The sequence below is a fragment of the Ostrea edulis genome, chromosome 8 (assembly GCF_947568905.1).
Source record: "Ostrea edulis chromosome 8, xbOstEdul1.1, whole genome shotgun sequence".
NCBI lineage: Eukaryota > Metazoa > Mollusca > Bivalvia > Ostreida > Ostreidae > Ostrea > Ostrea edulis.
In genome coordinates, this window is record NC_079171.1 from 33909913 (window position 1) to 33934706 (window position 24794).

At 35.0% G+C, this 24794-nt stretch overlaps 1 protein-coding gene across 1 annotated transcript; it reads left to right on the forward strand.

Annotated features, from left to right (window-relative positions):
* The first annotated feature begins 932 nt into the window (after positions 1-932).
* LOC125663125 (ficolin-1-like) lies at positions 933-24794 on the forward strand. The gene is made up of 6 exons (XM_048895437.2): positions 933-1035; positions 4990-5100; positions 13181-13311; positions 14979-15075; positions 17317-17481; positions 24562-24794. Exons 3-6 carry the CDS (start codon positions 13252-13254, stop codon positions 24792-24794), a joined length of 555 nt encoding a protein of 184 aa, XP_048751394.2. The 5' UTR covers positions 933-1035; positions 4990-5100; positions 13181-13251.

The window sequence follows — 24794 nt, forward strand, 5'->3', positions numbered from 1 at the left end:
AATCTCATAACTCCTATAAGCAATACAAAATAGATAGTTTGACAAACACGGACCCCTGGACACACCTGAGGTGGGATCAGGTTCCTAGGAGGAGTAAGCATCCCCTGTTGTTTATGTAAATTTTCGAACGATTCACACTAACTGGAACCTTAAATAAATTCAAACCGAAGCGCGACTAATTTTCCACACTTGGGCAGAAACGAGGGGGCATCGGAAAGACCGAATGTGAATAACCCCACGTTTCCACAGAAATTACAAAAGCAGCAATACTGGTCAATGACATTTGCGAAACCTCATTTTTGAAATCTTAAATCAGAGAAATCAAAATATTAATGAAAAAGCAGAATAAAATTCTCCATTATAAGAGCATTTGTGAAAGCATGTTATGGTGAATCTTACCTATACCCCACTCTTTGTGTAAGACGTGATAATATACAACACTGAGAAATGGTCAGATGGTGTTTTTCTGTTACGTATGATATGATATTGCACTGTACTTGAGAGAATATTGAAAGTGTTACAAAAAGCGTTACAATAATTATGAATTCCTAAAAAAATATTTCCTTTTATCTCCAAAAAAATATTTCATTATATTCAAAACACATACGTTGGATTCTTGCTATTTTGCTTTAATACTATGTATCTCCATATGAGTGGAATATTCTCGATAGTACCGGGACCTTAAACAATATTCAATCAATCAATTAAGTGAGAAAAGGTCAAACATTGACTCAAATAATCACCATAGTTGCCATTTTTATCTCTTGATTGCTCACATTCGCCTTTTACCAGATACGTTGATAGGAAATGAAACATTCCCTTTATGAAAGATGTAAAAATAAAAATCATGGAATTAAAACAACGAAACACACTCACTGTTTACCTTGAGCTATCATGACCGAGTTTTTTCTTCTTATTTTGCAGACATCGATCACTGTGCCTCTTCTCCATGTAAACATAACGGAACATGTACTTCCGGTTCAACAACGTTCTCATGTCAGTGTGCAGGTGACTTTATCGGAGACACGTGCGGAGGTATGTGCTTTACTGAGATTAATATGATAACAGCTTTCCAGATATACTATGCATAACTTGGTCCGCATTTTCTTCAACTATAATAAACAGCTTGTAATATTGAAATGAAGCTACCTGAAATATTTCATTGACTTTACTCCGGTCATTTAAGGTTTCGGAACTGAATTTCAAAGAAATGTGAAAGAAACCACTTTAAAACGAGAATACATGCGAAAGCATGAAAGGTGAAGATAACGAACAGTCAGATATACTATGCATAACTTGGTCCGCATTCTCTTCAACTATACTAAACAGCTTGTAATATTGAAAACAAGCTACCTGGAATATTTCATTGACTTTACTCCGTTTATTTAAGGTTTGGGAACTGATTTTATAAGAAATGTAAAAGAAACCACTTTAAAACGAAAATACATACGAAAACATGAAAGGTGAAGATAACGAACAGTCAGATATACTATGCATAACTTGGTCCGCATTCTCTTCAACTATACTAAACAGCTTGTAATATTGAAAACAAGCTACCTGGAATATTTCATTGACTTTACTCCGGTCATTTAAGGTTTGGGAACTGATTTTATAAGAAATGTAAAAGAAACCACTTTAAAACGAAAATATATACGAAAACATGAAAGGTGAAGATAACGAACAATGATCAATTTCATAAATATCATAAGCAATACATAATAGATACTTGGGCACACATGGACCCCCGGACACACCAGAGGTGGGATCAGGTGCCTAGGAGGAGTAAGCATCCCCTGTCGACCGGTCACACCCGCCCTCAGCCCAGCATGTTGTACTGCATCTATAAATATACCACGAAATTGAATCGAAAATAAATAAATAACTGAGATTCAGTATTCATGCACTGAAATAGAGCACTCGTAAGGTGCCTACATATTGACTTATAGTCAGTAGGACACACCTGAAGTTGTGATAGCCTTGTAATGTTGACATGTGGGTGCTTATTCCACCTACGCACATAATCCCACCTCTGGTATATCAAAGGGTCTGTGTTTCCCAACTCTTTATTCTGTATTCCTTATAGGGGTTATGACATTGATCACTGTTTATTATCTTCACTTTCCATTCGCTGTTCATTATCTTCAGTTTATATTCCATAGTGATGATCAAAATAGCATTTACTTTACGAGAAAGCGCATTTATGAAACAGCTCTTGAATATACAAGGGTGTGTGTTTCCCACTTCTTTATTTTGTATTCATTATAGGAGTTATGATTGATTGATTGAAAGTTGTTTAGCGTCCCTCTCGAGAATATTTCACTAATATGGAGACGTCACCACTGCGGGTGAAGGGCTGCAAATGTAGGCCTCTGCTCGGCGCTTATGGCCTTTGAACAGGGAGGGAAATTTATCGTGCCACACCTGCTGTGACGCCGGACTGTGGTTTTTCTGGTCTCATCCGAAGGACCACCCCATTCATTTCCTTTTTACGACAAGCAAGGGGTACCGAGGACCTATAGGAGTTATGAAATTGATCACTGTTCCTTATCTTCACCTTTCATTCTCTGTTCATTATCTTCACTTTTTGAAATCTAGCCAAAAACAAAACCAATAGATTACCATTTAAGTTTTACATTACGATTCCCATGGTCGATGCATCTGGTGGTGGACTGTTAGTCCCCGAGGGTCTCTATAGCCCAATGGCTAAGTACTTCGTTGCTAGCTTTAAAATACTGACAACTCAACTGTATGACAAACGGGATGATTTCAGCTTCTCCATCCTCAACTTCCCATATTTATGTAGCAATATTCCATTATCACCTGCATATGGTGTTTATGTCTCTCAACTGATTCGATATACAAGAGCTTGTTCTGCGTATAGTCAGTTTTTAAATCGAGGTAAGCTACTGACAAACACTTTGATGGTACAGGGGTTTCAATAGTTTCGATTGAAGTCAGCATGGCGCAAATTCTATGGTCGTTACAACGATCTAGTTCGTCCATAGAACCTATCATTTGGTCAAATGCTGTCTGATATGTCTCATACCGATTGTTAGACCTGTCTTGGTACACTGATTTTGACTCAGGATAACTCAGGTTACCTGATCAGGATATAGGGCTCATGGCGGGTGTGACCGGTCGAAAGGGGATGTTTACTCCTCCTAGGCACCTGATCCCACCTCTGATGTGTCCAGGGGTCCGTGTTTGCCTAATTATCTATTTTGTATTGCTTATAGGAGTTTTGAGATTGATCACTGTTCGTTATCTTTCATGTATATTTAATTGCTGTGATAAAATTGATAAATTCAGTTTAAAGGTAAGGATTATCCCCCTCATGCATAGCTCTGACCTTTAGACGAAACTTAGACTCCTGTCTTTGGCACTCTGTTTTATTTCTTACAAGTTTATTATTTCGGATTTCGAATATTTCGGTTGAGCGTTACTGAAGAGACACTATTTGTCGAAATGCGCATCTGCTGCATCAACATTGGTACCGTATAAGTTTTACATTAACATATTGATGATCAAAATAGCAGTTACTTTGTGAAAAAGCGAAGATATGAAACAGTAATCAGTTTCCTTTACAGATAAACAAGAGGCCCACAGGCCTTATCGGTCACCTGAATACTAGTGAAAAAGTATCACTACTTTCATGGGTTATGAAATGTAGAAAACATTTCCTGTTCTGAATATATAAGCTAAAATCTGATGTCCAGCAACAGGTGTTCTTAAAACTTCACTGTCCTCAAAAGTGCATACACTGATGAAAGGTTTTAAATAATAGGTGTATTAAATTAAAACATCAAAATATATGACTAATTTGCACTCATTCTAAAGTCATAGTCCTGGGTTATGAAATTCACCATTGTTTGTAAATCCTATTTTGCTATTCCTAAGTATGCATTTAAATTGTATACAATATCAGTTAACTTACACATAAATACTATATACTAAATTTGGCCCCGACCGGGGGTCAAATCTCTTACTCTGGGGAAAATCAAATTTACAATTTTGATAGAAGACTACCTGTTCTTTCCATTTAGTTCCAATTCAGTATCAAAACACTAACGAAAATGTTATTTAAGTGTTTTACAAATAAACACTATATAACAAGTTTGGGTCCGCCCTGGGGTCAGAACCCCTACCCCGGGATCATAAAATTTACAATTTTGGTAGGTTCTTGAGAAGAAGATTTTTGAAAATTGGTTAATTTTGGACAGTTTTTGCCCCGCCCCTAGGGCCCCAGGGGAGCTACAGTCCTGACATTTACAATTTATGTCCCCTATGTTCTAAACATACAAAATTCGAAAATAATTGGAATGATAGTTATCAAGAAGAAGTTAAAAATGTCTATTGTTCACACATTTAATAACTGACCATTTTGGCCCCACCCTGATACCAAAACCCCTACCCCTGGAATAATCAAATTTACAATTTTGGTAAAGACTACCTGTTCTTCCTAAATATCTATTTACTATCAATTTAGTATCAGTAGCATTATAGAAGATGCAATTTAAGATTTTTACACATAAACACAATATACCAATTTTGGCCCCGCTCTGGGGTCAAAACACCTACCCCGGGGATCATGAAATTTACAATTTGGTAGAGGCCTTACTGCTCTACATCACTATGCATTTAGTTTTTCTTACATGTGTGTGGTTCTTGAGAAGAAGGTTTTTGAAAATTGGTAAATTTTAGACAGTTGTTGCCCCACCCCTAGGGCTCCAGGGGTGCTGGAGTTCTGAAATTTACAATTTATGTCCCCCTTGTTCCAATGATGCTTCATACCAAATTTGAAAAGAATTGGACAGGTAGTTATTAAGAAGTTAAAAATGTTCAATTGTTAATGCACGACGGACGACGACGGACGAAACCAATTGCAATAGGTCACCTGAGTTTACTCAGGTGACCTAAAAATGGAGAGGTCAAACATTTCTTCATGTAAGTGATTTGAGCTAACATGACTGATTTATTTCTCATTTGAAGGCACCGATCACTGTGCCTCTTCTCCATGTAAACATAACGGAACGTGTACTTCCGGTCCAACAACGTTCTCATGTCAGTGTGTAGATGGCTTTATCGGAAACACCTGTGGAGGTATGTGTTCTACTATGTGTCTTATGATGAATATGCTGATCAGGGAATTTGACTTCTTTTCAATAGCGTTAAAGATGTTATCTAGTTGTTTTACACAAAAACTATATTTTTCAAGTGTGGTTCCACCACAGAGTCAAATATAGAATTGTGGTATGATTAGTTTTTCTTAGGAATGCGTGGTTCTAGAGATTTTGAGTGGGTTTTTCAAAAGTTTTGCCAGAATTGTAATTAAGAGAAGCTGTCAGTAATCATTGAGAATTTTCTTTAAAAAAGTGGAAAGTGCAAAAATAACAAATCTGAATGAAACTCTCACACGTTTGTGTATGGTAATAATCAATGTTAAAAAAGTGAAAATTACTGGAACCATGCATCGTGTTTCCATGACAACGGACCGTACCCACAGTTAAATCATTAGATGTTGAGTTTTTAATCTTTTCACAAATATTTCTAATAAAACAATTTCCCAACAATGTACATTGAATGGAAATTCAAGAAAGCACTTAGATTATTGTACTTGTGATTGAAAACATGTGTATTTTCTTGATTATTCTTAAAAATAAATCATAAATTAAGGTAAAAAAGAGCATTTATGACTTCTTTTCAGACACTATTTTCTCTGAAACGCAGCAGGGCTGACATTAATTCTACATGCGGTTTTTAAGACAGTTATTTATACTACCAACATAGTAAATAAAAACAGTTAAACAATTTACCCTCTTTTGTAAAACTCCTCAAAACTCTTCACTAGGGCCTACTATTTTACACAATTATTACCCCCCTTGATGTGAACTCTCTAGAATTAAAGGAAGAAATGAATGAATATCACTTTGCAGACAACATAAAAAATTCTGGATTGTCAGTAAGGAATTCATTTAACAGGAAACTTGAAAGGTGATGTAGAGATTAGCCTATTTTTCTGTAAATTAAATTTGATATGTTAGTTAATAGTGAAGTCAGAATCCATGTAATCATTCCAAATTCATACAAACTGTCCCAATGACAGATAGATCTAGTAAATTAATAGTAAACACCGGTAAATAAGATTCCAAGTATGTCTAGTGTAGAACACTTGTTTCTCTTTTAAAATAAAACAAAGAATATCTAAATCATTTTCTACACTCAATCAGTATCAATGCTGACGTCACACTTTCACCTCATATTGCGTCATACTCAACATGCATTGTGACGCACTTTTTGTGTATTCAAAGTATTTCATTCTCACTGAAATAATTTATCTTCTATCAAATGGTCAATGTAATTTCTATTATAATGCAATTCATATTTCAAAATATTGTATACGTAACGATGTGGATTGTTGTTCTGATGATAAGGGAGAAGGGGTGATATTTTGTTGGTAGATCCTCTAACAAATATCCCATTCCTATATCATTATTTGGCTATGAGTATAGCACACACGTTTTACAATTACAAATTCTGTAATTCGTGTATTTTAGACCACATCTATATTTTAAATGTAATAAAACAATACACTTCATAGAGATTTCGATATAGAAATACTTGAGACCTACTTATTCCAACATCTTACATGTATGTATCAAAAAATCAATTTCTCTTTTTTCAGTGAGTATTTGTTTTCGATAACATAATCAATGTTTCCTAAATTATGCTCTTAAAACAAGGCACGTAGAACCAGGATGGAGGTGGGGAGGGGAAGGTGACCTATTTTTGATATGTTAATTTTTGCTTTGTTTTTACTTACCCCCCCCCCCCCCTCCCTAGATTTTGCATTCGAAGTTAGGGAATGATAACACTATTTAGGTTTCAATTCTTATAATCATGCATTTGGGTGGGTTTTTTTTATTTTTATTTTTTTAATTTTGATTGCTTGTCAATAATCATTCAAAATTCCTGTGCGTTTTTTTATTTATTTTTATTTATCCCGATCCCCATCTGCCCCCCCCCCCCCCTTGGAAAATTATAGGCCTAATATGTGTCAGAAACTCTCGAATTTAGACCAATGACTGTAAATGTGCTAATAACTTATTCATCTTCCGAAGACCCCTAATGTCGGCTTCAAATGAATTTATAAAACCGGAAAACGATATAAATCCTAGATATCATGTTACGAAGATTGCATAATTTGACTTCAAATCTGTTGCCTAATGTGATATACATGTATTTGTATCTGGTAATAATTATTTAACAAACATGTGACTAGCAAGTGAACTTTTCATATTTGGTTAAATTAACACCTTTCATTTTCCTTTGGGGTACCTTAGTAACAAAGTTATTGTCTCAGAGTTATCTCTCTTGGATTTATAAATAGGATTACCAGACGCACAACTTTTTCATACAGAATCTACTAAACCCAAAAATATTCAAGTTTTTCATGACTGTTTACTAGTCTGTAAATTATGTATAATGAATAATGATATGGTATAACCTAATAAATTGGGGAATGTATCACAAATCGTCTGTTTAACATCGACTTGACAGTGTAAACATTGCCGCAGCCGAGGCGGATCATGAATATTTAGAAAGTGGATTGAACTTTTGTCTTGAAAATTATGATTTTTTTTTTACCTCAGATTCATTCAGGATTGATTGTTCAAAGAAATAAACACAATATTAGATGAACCTTCATGGATTTGCGCTGCTATATCTGCTGTTACCTACATGTTTTATTTTTGACGGTCCGCTGCCGAAAGAAACCGACGCGGAACATTTAGATTCTTAAAATTAAATATCATAAATTCTATAAATATTTCATCTAAAGCTATTGTTTCCAAATTATTTTTTTTGTTTGGTTTAAAGCGTGCATACTAGCCTAACTCTAACACGTGGTTTTGAATCATGTGCGTGTACATAGAGATATGCATCTTTACGTAATGGCGCTAGGCCTATGCAACGTCAAATCTTTGTGACGTTATTTCTTTGTTCTCTTGAATATGTCATAAGGACCTTCTGTCATGCGCGCAATCATATATAAACTATAATATATATAAACCACAGCAATATGTGATTTTAACAAAAAAATACACAGGTTCGTTAGAAGATAAAGATATATACAAGTTTAAATTAAATCCAAATGCAGTTTAGGTCAACTGATTAAATATGAAGGTCATTGGTTAATGTATGTGACCTTGAGATTGTAGGACAAAGTCATTTACAAGGTTCAATAGAATTTAGCATGTCATTAGAAAGTAATTGATGCACACAGAAGGCAAATGTTCTTGACCTAAATTAGATCATTAGCCTAGGAATTAGATAGATTTTCGAAAATGTAGCTGAACATGAAAAAAAAATTGGTGTTTTGGTAAGGTCAGTAACAAAAAACTAAAAGTTGTTTAACTGATTTTATTATTTTGAATAAAAATCTAACATTTGTTATTTCTTTCTATATGAAAGACCTTGCATGATTGTCTTGCGTTTCTGAAAAAAAGTTAGCTAAAAAATCTATTGTTTTATTGAATTTTTGACTGTATACAATGCAAGGTATGTTGGTTGCCATTGCAACCATTTTTTGCTAAGGTATTTAACTTTCTTATTTCAACAAAATTTTATATAAGCCAGGGTTAGGGTTAGGGTTATATATGCATCTTATTATTTTAATTTTATTTATTTTGGACTTTAAAGAAGTATATTTCACTGTTTTTTTTCAAGGACGTTGTCCTTGTTACCATGGTAACAACAAAGTGATCAATAACTCTGTGTTATTTGAGTTTAAGTGACTCACACATGCGTTTTTAATAATTTCATTAATAACGCTACAACAAATTGTAGAATTTTTCAATATTTTTTTTTTGCACTTTCCAAAAAATTCTCCATGATTACTGACAGCTTCTCTTAAGTTCTCTTCTGAATCCCCTCTGAAAAAAACAACAATGTTGTAGATTTGAATTGTTCAACAATTTCTAGCACTATCATAATTTTTTGTATCACCTTTGTGATGACTGATACTCAAGTAAGCAGCTACTAGTAAGCCTAGAGTATTCTCAAAGTAAAGCGTTCTAATACCTTTCTGACACACCACGCGCCCACTGTCGTCATAATGAGGCACTACAAATTACAACTGTTGAACGAATGTTGATTTGACGTGTCAAATACGGCATTTTTCAAGTTGTGAAAACATTATTGATTACACACTAAGAGGAATTCCAAGGTTAATGGACTATTGGATTTACCTATATGAAAACATTTGACACTTATACTTATGAAAGAGCAATTTACACAATTTGAAAAAATTGAATACCCATTTCTATTTAAACACAAAAAGAATAATACAGTGCATAACAGCATTTACACAGGATTGTCATTGCAGTAAGTAAACGTACTGTAAAGTTTCAATACAACAGGGTAATGTTGATATTACGGGGTTTTTAAAAAAATATCGTTTAAAGTAAGCATTTCGCAAATCTTATTGTCGTCATGTCGATCTAATTTGCCAATACACCCTGTCATTGGATCATGATCACTGTTCGTTATCTTCACCTTGCATGCTATCTGATGTGTTTGATAATATCTGTTAGGCCGCTCTTTTCACAAAGATTTTGACTTCGGATTACTCCGTTTAATTGGTCAATATATAGGGCCCACAGCGGGCGTGACTGGTCGACAGGCGATGTCTACTCCTTAGCACCTGGTGACACCTCTAGTATATGCAGTAGTCCGTGTTTGCCGAACTCTCTGTTTTGTATTCCTTATTGGAGTTATGAAATTGATAACTGTTCGTTGTGTTTCACTTTTTCTTAATACCGTTATCGGTTCTACATTTACGTTTAACAATTTTATATTGAACAGATGATCTAGTACGTAGTTACAAGTACATAATTACAGGGATAAAATTTGACTGCGTTAGCTTTTCATAAACACATAGATATCAGCAGGGGTTTTCGTTCGTTGTGTAATCGAGATAGTTTGGGCGATTTTATTTAATCGCTGGTCCCTTCGGCCCTCGTCGCTTATATAAATGGTTTTACTGTCTGGTGGAATTATCAAAGGCTGTAAGCGACAATCATAGGCCTAAATACAGGCCATGCCTTCATGTCAATTTTTAAAATCTGTCCTACACAGGGAGAGGGAGCTACTGAAGTAGTGTAAAAACCAGAGTTCTGGCAGAGATAATATACTATGGGCTCCTCACGGCTCCCCTGATGAGCCTATGACGTCATCCATAACCATGGCAACAAACATTAAGCTTTTGATAACGGCAACAAAGAGGGTGGGGAATCCAATGACGTCGCAGTTGGACGGGCACGAAGACGACGGGGTCCATGTAGAAACAATATACCTATTGTTTTCCCTATTGATCTCGAGAACAAAATTAAGAGGGGATGATATGACAATCTAGACCTACTTAAGGATCGAAGACGAAAGGGAATATAGGATACAATTGATTGATCAAAGGGAGCCATATGATACTGATTAATGGAGGTCATATGACAGGTGTTGAAAGGTTCTATTGTTGTGAAAAGTCAATAGAACTAATAACATACAAGACCCAAGAACGCGAATTACTATTGGAAATTCCATGTCATCATACCTGCGGGAAACGATAAGAATAATGCATCCATCAGCTTATGTTCAATCTTTCAATCGTTGGTAAACAATTGAGGTCAAGATAGAGGACACGGTTAGGAGATTTAAAGGTAACGTAATCATCCGAAACATTATACAGGTAGAAACATGTTTTAATCGAATGAGTAAACACGAGTCTTTTAAGCCCTCAATGCAGTTAGTTTTACAAGAGAAGATAATACAAAGGTTCATTCACACATATTCCTCGTCAGTGTTCCCTGTCTCTTTTCTTGAGATCAATAGGGAGAAGAATAGGTATATTGTTTCTACATGGACCCCGTCGTCTTGGTTCGCGTCCAACTGCGACGTCATGGGATTTCCCCCCTCTTTGTTACAGTTGTCAATAGCCTAATGTTTGTTGCCATGGTTATGGATGACGTCCTAGGCTCCTCAGAGGAGCCGTGAGGAGCCCATAGTAAAATATCCGTGCAAAACTCTGGTTTTTACACTACTTACTAACCTAAATTTTAAAACTATTTTGGTTGTTTACATGAGAACATTTTGTATCCCGTGGGGATCCGGGTTAGAATAGGTCCTCAGTACCCCTTGCTTGTCGTAGATGAGACCGCTAAAACCGAGGTCCCGTGTCACAGCACGTGTGGCACGATAAAGATCCCTCCCTCCTCAAAGGCCATAAGCACCGATTTTGCAGCCCTTCACTTCCAAAATGAGTGAAATATTCTTGAGAGGGATATTAAACAATATTTAATTAATCAATCAATCAATCATGTGCTTCTGTATGACGTCATTGCATGACTGCTATAAATAGATCACGGATGTACCTTAATAGAAAATGGAAAGTAGCACACTACCCCAGGATTTAAATCTTGGTCTAACTTACGATAATGACGATAAAACACCTATAGGTTATCAGAATTACTGATAGAATCCTGCCACTTTCAGTAAGAAATAATTATTAAACATTTAAACACGAAACCCTCTAGACCATGTTTTACATTTGACACTGATGCTAAGCAGTTTTCTTTATAAGTTTATTTAACAGACGATTCTATCAGTGATTACCGTGCACATTAGTTTATGACCTTTCACACGGTGTATAAAAAACGTATGCGGCGTAGTGTGCTACTTTTTCAGTTTTATTTCAGTGTGTGACAGAGGAAAATAGGATCGACATGCTAAATGGAATGTTTTCCCGTTAAAAAATTGTCAATGAATGAAGTCAACATACCTTCATAATATACATGAATTCTCAGCGTTTCACATATATATTCCATATATCCCAATTCAATTATTTCAAATACTCCACCTTTTGTCGATATATGTACATGTCACACATTAACAAATCCCTTCCATGTGTCAAGGTCACTCGATGTATAGTCATGACGTCATCAGTTTACTTTTATATTGATCAGACAGAAATTACACGACAGAAGTATAACATTTCGATATTTTTTTTTTTAGATCTTAATAGCTGTATTGTTTATTTTATGCATAAATAAAACTTACATAAAAGAAAAAATCGGAATTTATTATATACTTAGTGATATACTTATTTCAATTATAATGTCACATTGTTTCGCGGATTTTATCCCAGTAAAGATTTTCATAACCTGCCTTAACGTACCAACGTAATGGAAATATCTAAGCTTACAAATTTAAGGACTCATGGTGTTTATATCTCTCAAATGATTCGATACACAAGAGCTTGTTCTAGTTATTAAGTTTTAAAATGGGGTTTATATCCCTAAACTGCTTTAATATGCATGAACTTGTTCTACGTATGATCAGTTTTGCAATCGAAGCAGGCTACTAAGAAACAAGTTGATGTCACAAGGGGTTCAACAGTCTGGTTTAAAGTTAGCATTTCGCAAATTCTTGGGTCGTTATAATGATTTAATCTCCCAATACAACTTATCTTTGGGTCAAATGTTGTCTGACACGTTCCATTCCGATTGCTATGCCGGTTTTGGCACATTGATTTTGACTTAGATTAGTCGGTTTACCTGATCAAGATATAGGGCTCACAGTGGGTGTGACCGACCGACAGGGATGAGCCCATCTCTAGTTTATCCAGGATCCCGAGTTTGCCCAACTCCCTATTTTGTATTTATTATAAGAGAGTTATGAGATCGATCATTGTTTGTTATTTTGACCTTTTATTTTGGTCTTAAAAGGTCCCGTGGTGATACGGGTTAGAATAAGTCCTCAATACCCCTTGTTTGTCGTAAAAGGCGACTAAATGAGGCGGTACTTTGGATGAGACCGCAAAAAACGAGGTACAGTGTCACAGGTGTGGTATGATAAAGATCCCTCCATGCTCAAAGGCTGTAAGCGCCGAACATAGGCCTAAATATTGCAGCCCTTCACCGACATTGATGACGTCTCCATGTCAGTGAAATATTCTCGTGAGTGACGTTAAACAATATACAATTAATAGGTCTTCAAAGTATAATACTAAAGGTAAAACACAAACAATGGAATAATAGAAGGATGTGTCACTGAAGACAGAGAACCCTGTCAAGAAATATAATGAAACTAATATGTTTAGAGAATATAAGTAATGGCTATGTTTATCTTCCAGTAAAACGTTGCATAGAGATATTACAAAGTGACGCAAACACGAAAGGAAAAGATGGGGTATATCCGATATATATGGATGGTGAAGAAAAGATGGTGTACTGCGACATGACAACGGAAGGAGGAGGATGGACGGTGAGTTTATATAACGTTCTCGGTTTTAAGGAATTATCGTTTATTAATGAGACAGTGGATATGAAATTATCACCCATAACGAGACATAACATATTTTGAATCAGTAAAAGCTTAAATTGATAATGCGACAGTTTTCAGGGAAATCATTGATGTACAGTCACGAATAATTGCGTTTTAAAGAGTTTTATGAAATGGAGAAAGAAAACTTCTTTGTAAGCAAACGTAGCGACGCATATGGTTTCCAAACAGATAACTCCTAAGGCTTCTTTGCATTGAAACTGTGGCATTTTATGAATAGCAATTATGGACCCGCAAACAGTTTTTGAGAAAGTATTTAAGTGAAACGACATTAAAAATGAGTTTAGATAATATATAAATGTATTAAATTGCTTATTTCTCCTAGGCACCTAATTCCACCTGTGGTATATCCAGGAGTCCGTGTTTGCCCAACGCTCTATTTTGTATTGCTTATATGTGTTACGACATTGATTCATGTTCGTGATTCTTACCATTTATACATTGTATATTTTTAGTATACATGTATATCCTGGTTATTTTTCAAAATGCTAATTGAAAAGCATATAATATAAAAGTGAAGATAATGAGCAATAATGAACTATCTCAAATCCCATGCTGAATACAAAATGAAAAGCAGGACAAATACTGACCTCTGGATACAGCAGAGGAAATAGTACCTGCCTTAGACAAATAAGCATATCCTGTTGACCGGTTACACCTGCGAAGAGCCCTATATATCCATCAATAAAAACGTAATCTGTAGTCAAACTAAGTATAGAAGTAACGAGCTACCAATTGGTATGGAAACGTATGAGACAATATTCGGTCCTGTGATAAGTTTCATTTGCAAATTATATCATTATTTTTACAAAATAGATTGCAAAATACTGACTTTAAACGAGACTGTTGAAATCTTTGTAACATCAATATACTTTTCAGTAGGTTGCCTCGATTAAAAAATTAATCATACACAGAACATTATCTCGTGTGTCGAATCATTTGAGACACAAAACACCGTTCTCAAGTAATGGAATATTTCTCCATACATATGGGAAGAAATGAAGTTCTCCCGTTTGTCATCAAGGTTAGTTGATAGTACTCTTTTAGCATGAAAGGCGAAGATAACGAAAAGTGATAAATCTCATAACTGCTATAAGCAATACCAAATAGAAAGTTGGCCGTACAAGGATCCCCTGCTTAGTTGATGGTTCCCTTTTAACATCTATTTCCAATATTTTATTTCAAGTTCACTGGGATTTGTAGAATGGACACTTGAATGAAAATGATTAATATTATTCAATAAATCGTCGTCGATATATCTCATTGTTGAATATAAGTGCACAAGGGTTTGCTTTCTTCTCATATAGAAGCATTTTAATAAATTCTACCTTCATAAGAAAAAAAACCAAACAAACCCTTAAATAACGGAGCACAATTCGTGATTATAGAAAGACGCGATCACTAAACTCTACGTAGTAATTATTTCGATGACTGAGCACAAAATTTGATTATTTCAGTCTTCCATCTTATTGAAGAAACAACTGTCTATGGTGTCAAAAGTTTGCGATTTTACTTAATTCGTTAATCACAAACATATCCTGTGATGTATTTAAAGTTGCATGAAATTTTTTTCTTCATTTTTTATGCAGATAATCCAAAAAAGAATCGATGGTTCTACAAGTTTTTATAGAACCTGGGACAATTACAAAACTGGATTTGGAGAACCATCCAAGAATTACTGGATTGGTAGGTATACCACTGATATTGAGATCAAAGGTGTGACCTGTCGACAGGGGATGCTTACTCCTCCTAGGCACTTGATCCCATACCTGGTATATCCAAGGGTCCGTGTTTGCCCAACTCTCTATCTTGTATTGCTTATAGGAGTTATCAGATTGATCACTGTTCATTATCTTCACCTTTCGAAATTCATTTCAAAATTAAGGATTATCTCCCTCATGTATAGCTCTTATCCTTGGACGAATTTGGCTCCACTTTTTTGGCACGCTGTTTTTGGCTATATTTAGCTCTAAAGCTTCATAGTTATTTCGGATTTCAAACATTTCGGTTGAGCATCACTGAAAAGACATTATTTGTCGAAATGCGCATCTGATGCATCAAAATTGGTACCGTATAAGGTTTACATTACGACCCTTGGGTCGAGGCCTCTGGTGGTGGACTGTTAGTCCCCGAGGGTCTCTACAGCCAAGTAGCTAAGTACTTCGTTACTAGCTTGAAAATATGGATGTATATTTAATTGCTGTTATAAAATTTAGAAATTCATTTCAAAATTAAGGATTATCTCCCTCATGCATAGCTCTTATCCTTGGACGAATTTGGCTCCATTTTTTGGGCACGCTGTTTTTTTGGCTATATTAAGCTCTAAAGCTTCATAGTTATTTCGGATTTCAAACATTTCGGTTGAGCATCACTGAAGAGACATTATTTCTCGAAATGAGCATCTGATGCATGAAAATTGGTACCGTACAAGGTTTACATTTAGATACCCATGCCTCATTAAAATAAAATATTCAACTTTTGTAATCTATATAAAAAGGAACTGTCTATATATATATATATATATATATATATATATATATATATAAGCACTAGGTTCCAACAACACCTGATACGTAAAAGTGTCGGATCCACAACATGGATACAAAAAATTATACAAAGCACTAAAATGACCAACGACACGAACAAACAGATTGTCAAATTTTCGGGACGACCCGTCCCTTCTTCAGGATATATATATATATAATGACATTTTGTCTATTAAATAAAGGACAGACATAAAAATACATAATATTCATATCGAATAGAATTTATTCAAATCCTTCTTCACGAGAAGAAAAAAGCTCTTCCTGTGGTATTCAATTCGACATTTAGATATATCGACGACGTTTTGTCTATTAACAATAATAACTGCCATTCATATGTCGATTCAATGTATCCCGGTGAGCTCGAAATAAAAGACACCACAGAGTCGTCCACTTCTGTTTCATGCTTAGATATTTTATTGAAAGTAGACATTAACGGCAAACTGACAACTCAACTGTATGACAAACGGGATGATTTCAGCTAAATCATCGTCAACTTCCCATATTTATGTAGTAATATTCCATCATCACCTGCATATGGTGTTTATATCTCTCAACTGATTAGGTACGCAAGAGCTTGTTCTGCGTATAGTCAGTTTTTTAAATCGAGGCAAGCTTCTGACAAACAAGTTGATGATACAAGGGTTTCAACAGTCTCCATTGAAGCCTGCATTTTATAAATTATATGCTCGTTATAACGATATAGTCCGTCAATACAACCTATCATTAGTTCAAATGCTGTCTGACGTGTTTCATACCGATTGGTGGGCCGCGCTTGGCACAATTATTTTAACTACAGATAACTCCATTTACCTGATCAGAATATAGAGCTCTTGGCGGGTGTGACAGGTCGACAGGGGATGCTTACTCCTCCTATGCAGCTGATTCCAGCTCTTGTGTGTTCAGGGGTCCGTGTTTGCCCAACTATTTATTTTGTAAATGCTTAAAGGAGTTATGAGATTGATCACTGTTCGTTATCTTCACCTTCCATGTTTTATAAATATATATCTATATATAAGGTCAAGATCACTGAGTCAAAAGTCTCACAAAAATCGAAATGAAAGGTCTGATCATGAATATCGAATCCATATCTTCTTCATTGAAAAGATGGATATAAGGTTCAAGTTTTCCCTTCGATTGTGATGCCGACATTGAGATCCTGGCAATAGCTTTCCGACCAATTGTGCCGGCGAGCTTAAAATTCATTTTGACAAGTTTGAAAGAATATGTGGGAAAACGTCTTCTGATATTCACAGAAAAAACAAATATATCCTAAAATGCAGATAAATTTATTGTTTGTCTCCTGTGTTACATTTATTGTTGGTGAACCCTCCTAATTCATCACTATGCGCCAATACTATTTTATCATTTTATATTTGAACAGGAAATGATGCAATCCACAATTTGACTAAGGCGAATAATCAGGAGCTTCGCGTAGATATCACGATGAATTCTGGTGAGAAAGTGTATGCCAAGTACTCCATATTCCGCGTCGGAGATGAGACCAGTAAATACAGAATCATCATCAACGGATTTTCCGGAACGGCGGGTATGTGTGTCTGCATATCCTGATTCATCATAAGATATTATACATATATAATGCCCACAAAATATTATACAGACTCTGGGGCGTACTACTATACCAATGGAACCATGAACTAACGCTAAATGTTTTGTGGATGAACAGTCTTGATTATGCAAAGAACGCTGATCCGTTTGAGTACAATTATTTTTTTTTGCAAGAACAAAACAATCATTATCGAGAAGAGAACGCTTGAAAATGCAGACGGAACGTTTTGTGTCGGTAACGGAACGCTTCTGATCCAAATGAGAATGAACGGTTTGTGTCGGTAACGGAACGCTTCGGGTGAAAATGAGAATAAACGGCTTGGCCTCCTTTTTAATCCCCTTTCCGAACAATTCGGTATACAAAATCCCCTTATACAGAAATTTCTTCATCTTTTAATGAACAAATTCATTTTACTTCTCACCGAGTGCAGCATTGACCTACAATGACTTGGTAATATCTTCGTCAGTTCTGATGACCTAGCGGGAACGGTTTGTTGGAAAGAACACTTTATTGAAAGCGGTTTTCGATGAGAATGGAAAAGTTTGATCTGAAACGTTCCTTCCCCTCTTTCGTCTGAAATCGGAACACTTACGCTTTGAATGGAATTGTTTGATGTGGAAACAGACCGATTCTAGAGAATAACAAAACGGATCATTTGGTACAGTACGACACACCGCAATGTCAGTAAAAAAGTCAGTCTGCGACCATTAAATTGGCATTGCCGACAGGAAATAATTTACAAGGCGATATGTATGCCCTAATTCCTTCTTTCTATTGACTGCAATAGTAAATGAGTTTAAAACTGACGCGTGAGTTTGAAATATTTCGTCTTATGTAAAGGAACGTATATAAGCTGGATTCCAATATCATGTATGTAATAACAGCCAGATTTGTTTAACGTAGGTCGCCGGTTAGCATACTTTTTTCAATGGACAACCCCACCTGAAAATTTGACAGGTGAATCTTGATAATGTAAATACTATTCTGGGAAAAATGTTTTTCATTGAACAGCAGGTTTTTTGTAAGGAATAACGTCATTACCATACCACTGTTTCAAATACAGCGGGTTTGTTTTCCGTTTAATTATATAGAACATAATAGTGATTGACTTCATTCATTGCATAATTCAACTTAAAATAGATAGACTTTAGTATCGAAGAAATTGATAATATTGACATAAAAACGAAACAAAAACACCCTATAAAATATTTATTAAGAGAAATTATGGTGCAAGCGAACTCATTTTTGTTTTTAAAGAAACAGATATTAATATTTGATATATATAAAAACACATCAAAGCAGCAGTTTATAACGAATAACGTTACAAATATCCCCCACGTTATTCATACACTTTTCATACACTACTTCAAAAAGAGCTTAGAACAGCGTTATTGACCCCTGGTATTGGAGGGGAAATTTAATATGTATACACAAAATAATCGATTATTTGCTAGATATCAAAGTTTGTTCGCTGATACTCGTCAAGATGTTTAACTCGAATAACATTTCACTGTTAGCGCTGTCGGCTTTAATGGCTCTTCAAACAGTTATAACTGTTAACTTTAAATAACTTTTAAACTGTCTGAAGAAGCATTAAAGACGAAAGCACCAACAATGAAATGATATTCTACAATGTAGTTTTGTGTTTCTTTGTTTATCCGAAAGTCTGTATTGTTAACTCGTACATAGAATTCCCGTGTTTAATTGTTGTAATGACGCGATATTTTAAGCAATGGTTCATCAATCTATACTTATACATTGACAAATTCTGCCACTAAGCTCTGAAACGCTTGCTCCAGAGTTTCTGCTTGCTCCTTTGATGATGTTTCATATGCGAGGTGAGGTCCGTAAGCTATAATAGAATCTTACTTGATTAGTAAATATCGTAAAATTAATTCAAAACTTACTTTCATTTTCGATAAACTACCCTGAAAGTACGTTTGAAGGTGAAATAGCCGATCTAAGCGAATTCTCTTTTTTTATGAGAACTTAAGACCATGCGATATGAAGTAAATCCGTTGCTTATCGATGCTTGATTTTGATTTCATAGAAGACATAAGTTTCAATACTTGTTGAATAAATACAAAACGCCTGTTCCTTTCTTCAATCCGTGATTTTAAGTTTTGAATCAGTCTTATAGAAATTTCCAGAACGATGCGCCCAGAACGAGAAAACACTATACAGCTGTAAACGGTTAGGTCTACAACCAATCGCAAAGTATCGGGCCTCTCCGTTGCGATTGGTTTACAACATGACCAGCATAAAATTATATTTTATGAAGATGTTATTATTTATATACATCTCAAATCAACGAAGGACAGCCCCCTCCCTCCCGAGACCAATGATCTTGACAAATCCTTTTATTCTTAAATACGATATTCATCTCATATTTTCGATGTTCTCATTCCCCCGATGATTATAGAAGTCACTGTTATGATTTCTTGTAATAATTCATTAACAGTTACTGATATGTACAAGCATCAATGGGCCACATCGCTCACCCGAGTCACTTTGACCCATATTTAAGGATTTTCCCTACATATTTGCATGTAAAACTTTGATACTTATTGTGGCCCCAACCTATCCCCGGAGGTCATAATTTTCACGAACTTGAAACTGCACTATGTCAGTAAGATTTCGTGTAAATGTAAACTTTTCTGGCCCAGTGCTTCTTGAGAAGAAGATTTCCCCCATTATATTTGTATTTAAAACCTTGATCCCCTATTGTGGCCCCCCCCTACCCCCCCCCCCCCCCACGAGGCTGCGATGTTAACAAACTTGAATCTGCACTGTTAGAAAGCTTTTATGTAAATGTAAACTTCTCTGACTCAATGGTTCTTGAGTAGATTTTTTTTTAAATTCCCCCAATATATATTTCCATGTAAAACTTCGATCCCGTATTATGGCCTCATCCTACCCCCGTGGCCATTGTCGGAACAAACCTGATTCTACTTTATACCGGGAAGTTTTCAGGTAAATATCCACTCTTAAGGCCTAATGGTTGTTAAGAAGAAATACTTTCCCTGTATATTCGCATGTAAAACTTTGATCCCATATTATGGTCCCACCCTACCCCCGGGGGTCATGAGTTTGATAAACTTGAATCTTACTATGTCAAGAAACTTTCATGTAAGTTTCACCTTTTCTGGTTCAGTAGTTCTTCTTAAGACGTTTAAATGACCCCACCTTATTGCATTTTTGAGATTATCTCCCCTTTCAAGGGGTATGGTCCTTTATTTGAAGAAACTTGAATACCCTAGAATGATTTGTACTAAGTTTGGTTGAAATTGGCCCAGTGGTTCTGGAAAAGAAGTGAAAAAAGTATGAAAAGTTAACAGACAGACGGCGGACAAGGGTTCACTTGAGGTTTCAGCTCATGTGAGCTAAAACGTTTTTATATAGGTTGAACACACATATCTTTAAAGTAGGTAATAAGTAGAACACTGCCCAATATGTCAGATATTCAATGGTCTGGGACTGTTCTGGGAAGTGCACGCCTTATAACTTTAAACTTAAAACATTTTACTGAAATTATGTTGTACACTACCTAATAGTATCCAAGATTTCAGACCACTGTTTACAATATAAGTGCATTATGCTATCGATTATTGCGTTTGACGAGAAGAACGACGTCTATTCATAATTTTGCCCTTAAATTGTCGCATTGGACAAAAACTTCCATAATATAAACACATTCGAAATATGGAGTATCAAATTTTGAAATTGAATGAACATTCATTTTGTCTTTGGTCAACTATTCGACATGACCGAATACAATTGCATTCGTAGAATCATTATGCAAGGTGAAGATAACAAACAGTGATCAATCTCATAACTCATAACATATCTAATTTTCAATAAGGAGAAAGATCAAGTTACATTTAATTTGGAGCTCCAAGTGAATTCCTAATATTGAAATTTTATTTTCTGTATATGTTATCAATAAATATAACATAACTTACGCACGCAATTACTCAAAAATGTTCTTAAATTCACTGGAATTAAAGATATCGTAAATTAAATTCATTTGTGCAACAATTCAAACATGCATTTGAAAAAGTCCTTCAATGCCATATCATTTGTGATTTCTTGCGCGGGGTTTCATCTAGTATATATATTTAAAATATACGTGTACATTTATTGCGCTATATATCTTAGTCATGTGCAAAGCTGATAATTGAAATTATTTCTTCATTTGCGATCTCAAGATCGCAGTAATAATAAATGATATAACAGTATACATTTTATTTTAAATCTTATTAATATTAATTTAATTTCTTAATTTCATATAGTTCAGTTATGTCTTAATATTCTAACTGAAGTTGTTTCTTTTTTTACCATATATTCATGTTTATTTAATTTTAATTATATAAATGCTCGCTCTCCCAAGACATATACATGAAAGGTGAAAATTACAGTGATCAATCTCATACCTCCCATAAGCAATACAAAATACATAGTTGGGCAATTACGGACCCCTGGACATACCAGAGGTGGGATCATGTGCTTAAGAGGAGTAGGCATCATCTGTCGACCGGTCACACCCGTTGCAAGCTAATCAAATCAATTCTAATTTGCTATACTCCGAAGTATAGAATACCTCAGCTTCTCCGTCGTCAGCTCCCCATATTTATGTCGCAATATACCATTATCACGTGCATATGGTGTGTATGTTAACGGAAGCGATACGCACGAGTATGTTCTGTGTATGATCAGTTTCTCTTTAGTCGAGGTAGGTTACTGACAAACAAGTTGTTACAGGAGTTTCTCCTTAAAGCCAACGTTTCGCAAATGAGGAAGGTATCATATAGTTGAAGTATTTTACAGTCTTCGCACAATACACTTCCTCTCCTTTGTGATTGGTAGAACATGTATAAGTGTGAAAATTCTAATTCATTTTATTGGTTGAAATTCTGTTCAACGCACGGGAGATAATTTCGTGATGATCATATTTACGTACTTCACAATTTTACAGGATTTTCAATCTTTAAAAAGAGAGAGAAAAACGAAGAGAAGAACGACGAAAAATTGCAATCTAATGAAACTGATTTTAATCCTATTCATAACAACTACGAAAAAGGTTCTATAATTCAGCAAATAACAAAAATGGTCTTTTACTGCATGCAAACCTTAACACTTCTTGATAGAATTCGGACAATTTTCACATATTTAGTAGTTTGTGTTTCTTGCTTTGTGAAAAACTACACACGCTGAACACCTGCTTTTCACTGTTTTCTTGAGGTTGAGAAGAAACAATGCTTTTTATTTTTAGTACAAATATCATGTCTACTTCAAGGTCATACTAGAAAAATTATTGTACAGTAGTTTCCAGTAGTTATTTTTTGAAACTTGATTTTATGTAAGATTTACCATTTAGAAAGATTTCATTATATGGTCATTTAATAAAAAAAAAATAGACACTCAAAGCATATCATAGATTTACATCAGTTTACTGTATAAGGTTGTTCCTAAAGACGGTAATTGATTATGTGGTCATTTAATGAAAGTATAAATATTTGAAGCTTGTACTGATACCCCCAGTTCAAAGTCAACTCCATTGTAAATGCACACACTTTATTAATTCTAGCAACCATGATCCAAACCATACAGCATCCATGTGTACGCATACATGTGTATGTTTGCGTGTGGTGATGGTGTGATTTACTGCAAATATACAAAAACAAAAATAAGTAAAGTATTTCATAGCAAAGACAAATTACCTAACATTTAATAAATGTTATCCTCGAAAACAAATACTCGATCAACCTCAGTAAGTAACATTGTTTACAGTAAATACTATACAATTGTGCTCTAGAAAACCAGTACATAATGTAAAAAAAAACCCCAATTTTATCAGACTAGAAAGTGAAGAATTTATGTTCCTAGAAACTACAAAATATTACATATAAATAGCTAGAGGAAAACATCCCTATCAATACATGAAAATTGCAGAGTGCACAAAAAATTCACACCAAAATTTCACAGCATAATTCTATGTCCTTCAATACTATGAAAGTTAATATGAATCATATTATCATATACTTTGAAAACGTTACGATAAAGCTATGAATTGTCATAACAAACGTGCACTCTAAACATTTTACCAAAGATGCTCTTTCGCAAGTAAACACGCTGTAAACATTCAGTTAACAGCAATATGTACATAAATCTCTTGTAGAATAATTTGCATATAAAATGTCAGGTTTAACTTACCATCTTAGAAGTTTCTCTCATATAAAAAATGTAGGGCTTTCAGCACAGGTGACTAGTAATCTAACTAAATGGCTGGTAAATTTGTACTGAAGCTCGTGTACCCGCGAACAATGTAAAATCCAAGCTAAACCGGATATTGAAACATTAAAATAAATCCAGTAAAATATGGAACTGAAAAATCCGGAAAATGTTTGGTACAATGTTAAATTGGCCATAACAAGCATATCATACATTTATATCAGTTTACTGTATACGGTTGTTCCTAAAGCTTTGTTAAAAACCTATACTTGTTATAACTATGTAATCAAATTTACAAATACAATCTGCCATGAGGTCGAATGCTGTCTGGCGTGCTCCATAATACTTGTTACATAGTTATTTAGCTCACCTAAGCCAAAGACTCATGTTTGTTTTCCCTGCTGTCTGTCCTTGGCGTCGTCGTAAACTTGATATTTTCATCTTATCTTGAAAGGTTTAAAAATTTGAATATTACCGTAGACCAGATATTCTGTTACCACACGTACCATGGCCATGGTTCTAAACCATACACCAGATGATGAAACTATGTCATTCAGTCGATTGAATGATCACTAAAAGGCCTGGAAAGGCGACTGAATGGTAGAGCTCCATTTTGCAATGGCATGGTTTCATCCCGTGCGTGCTTTTAATGACGAGTTCATAGAAATTAATGGAATGTTATCTACAAGCCTCAGCAAAGTTATCATGATAAATATGTTACTGACTGGCATCAATGTACATGTTTTAAATAGTTCTATATATAAATATATATATACTTATACATATTTATATGACTTATATATTTAAACTGACAATACTGTATTGTAGGTGATGGTTTCGTGGGCCTCGACGGAAGAAAGTTCAGTACACACGACAACGATAATGACAGTAGCGGTAGAACAAACTGTGCGTCACTATATGGCAGTGCGTGGTGGTACGCCGGCTGTGGTTTCTCCGATCTGAACGGGAACTACTGGATGTCTAATTCCAAGTATTTCATGTTTTGGAGAATTAGGCGCTCAATGAAAGAGACCATCATGATGATCAGAACAAAGAAATAA

Coding starts and splice junctions, on each gene's coding strand:
- LOC125663125 (XM_048895437.2), top strand. CDS start 13,252: ATGGATGGTGAAGAAAAGATGGTGTACTGCGACATGACAACGGAAGGA. Junction 13,312..14,978: donor CGGAAGGAGGAGGATGGACG/GTGAGTTTATAT, acceptor TTTTTTATGCAG/ATAATCCAAAAAAGAATCGA. Junction 17,482..24,561: donor CGGATTTTCCGGAACGGCGG/GTATGTGTGTCT, acceptor ACTGTATTGTAG/GTGATGGTTTCGTGGGCCTC.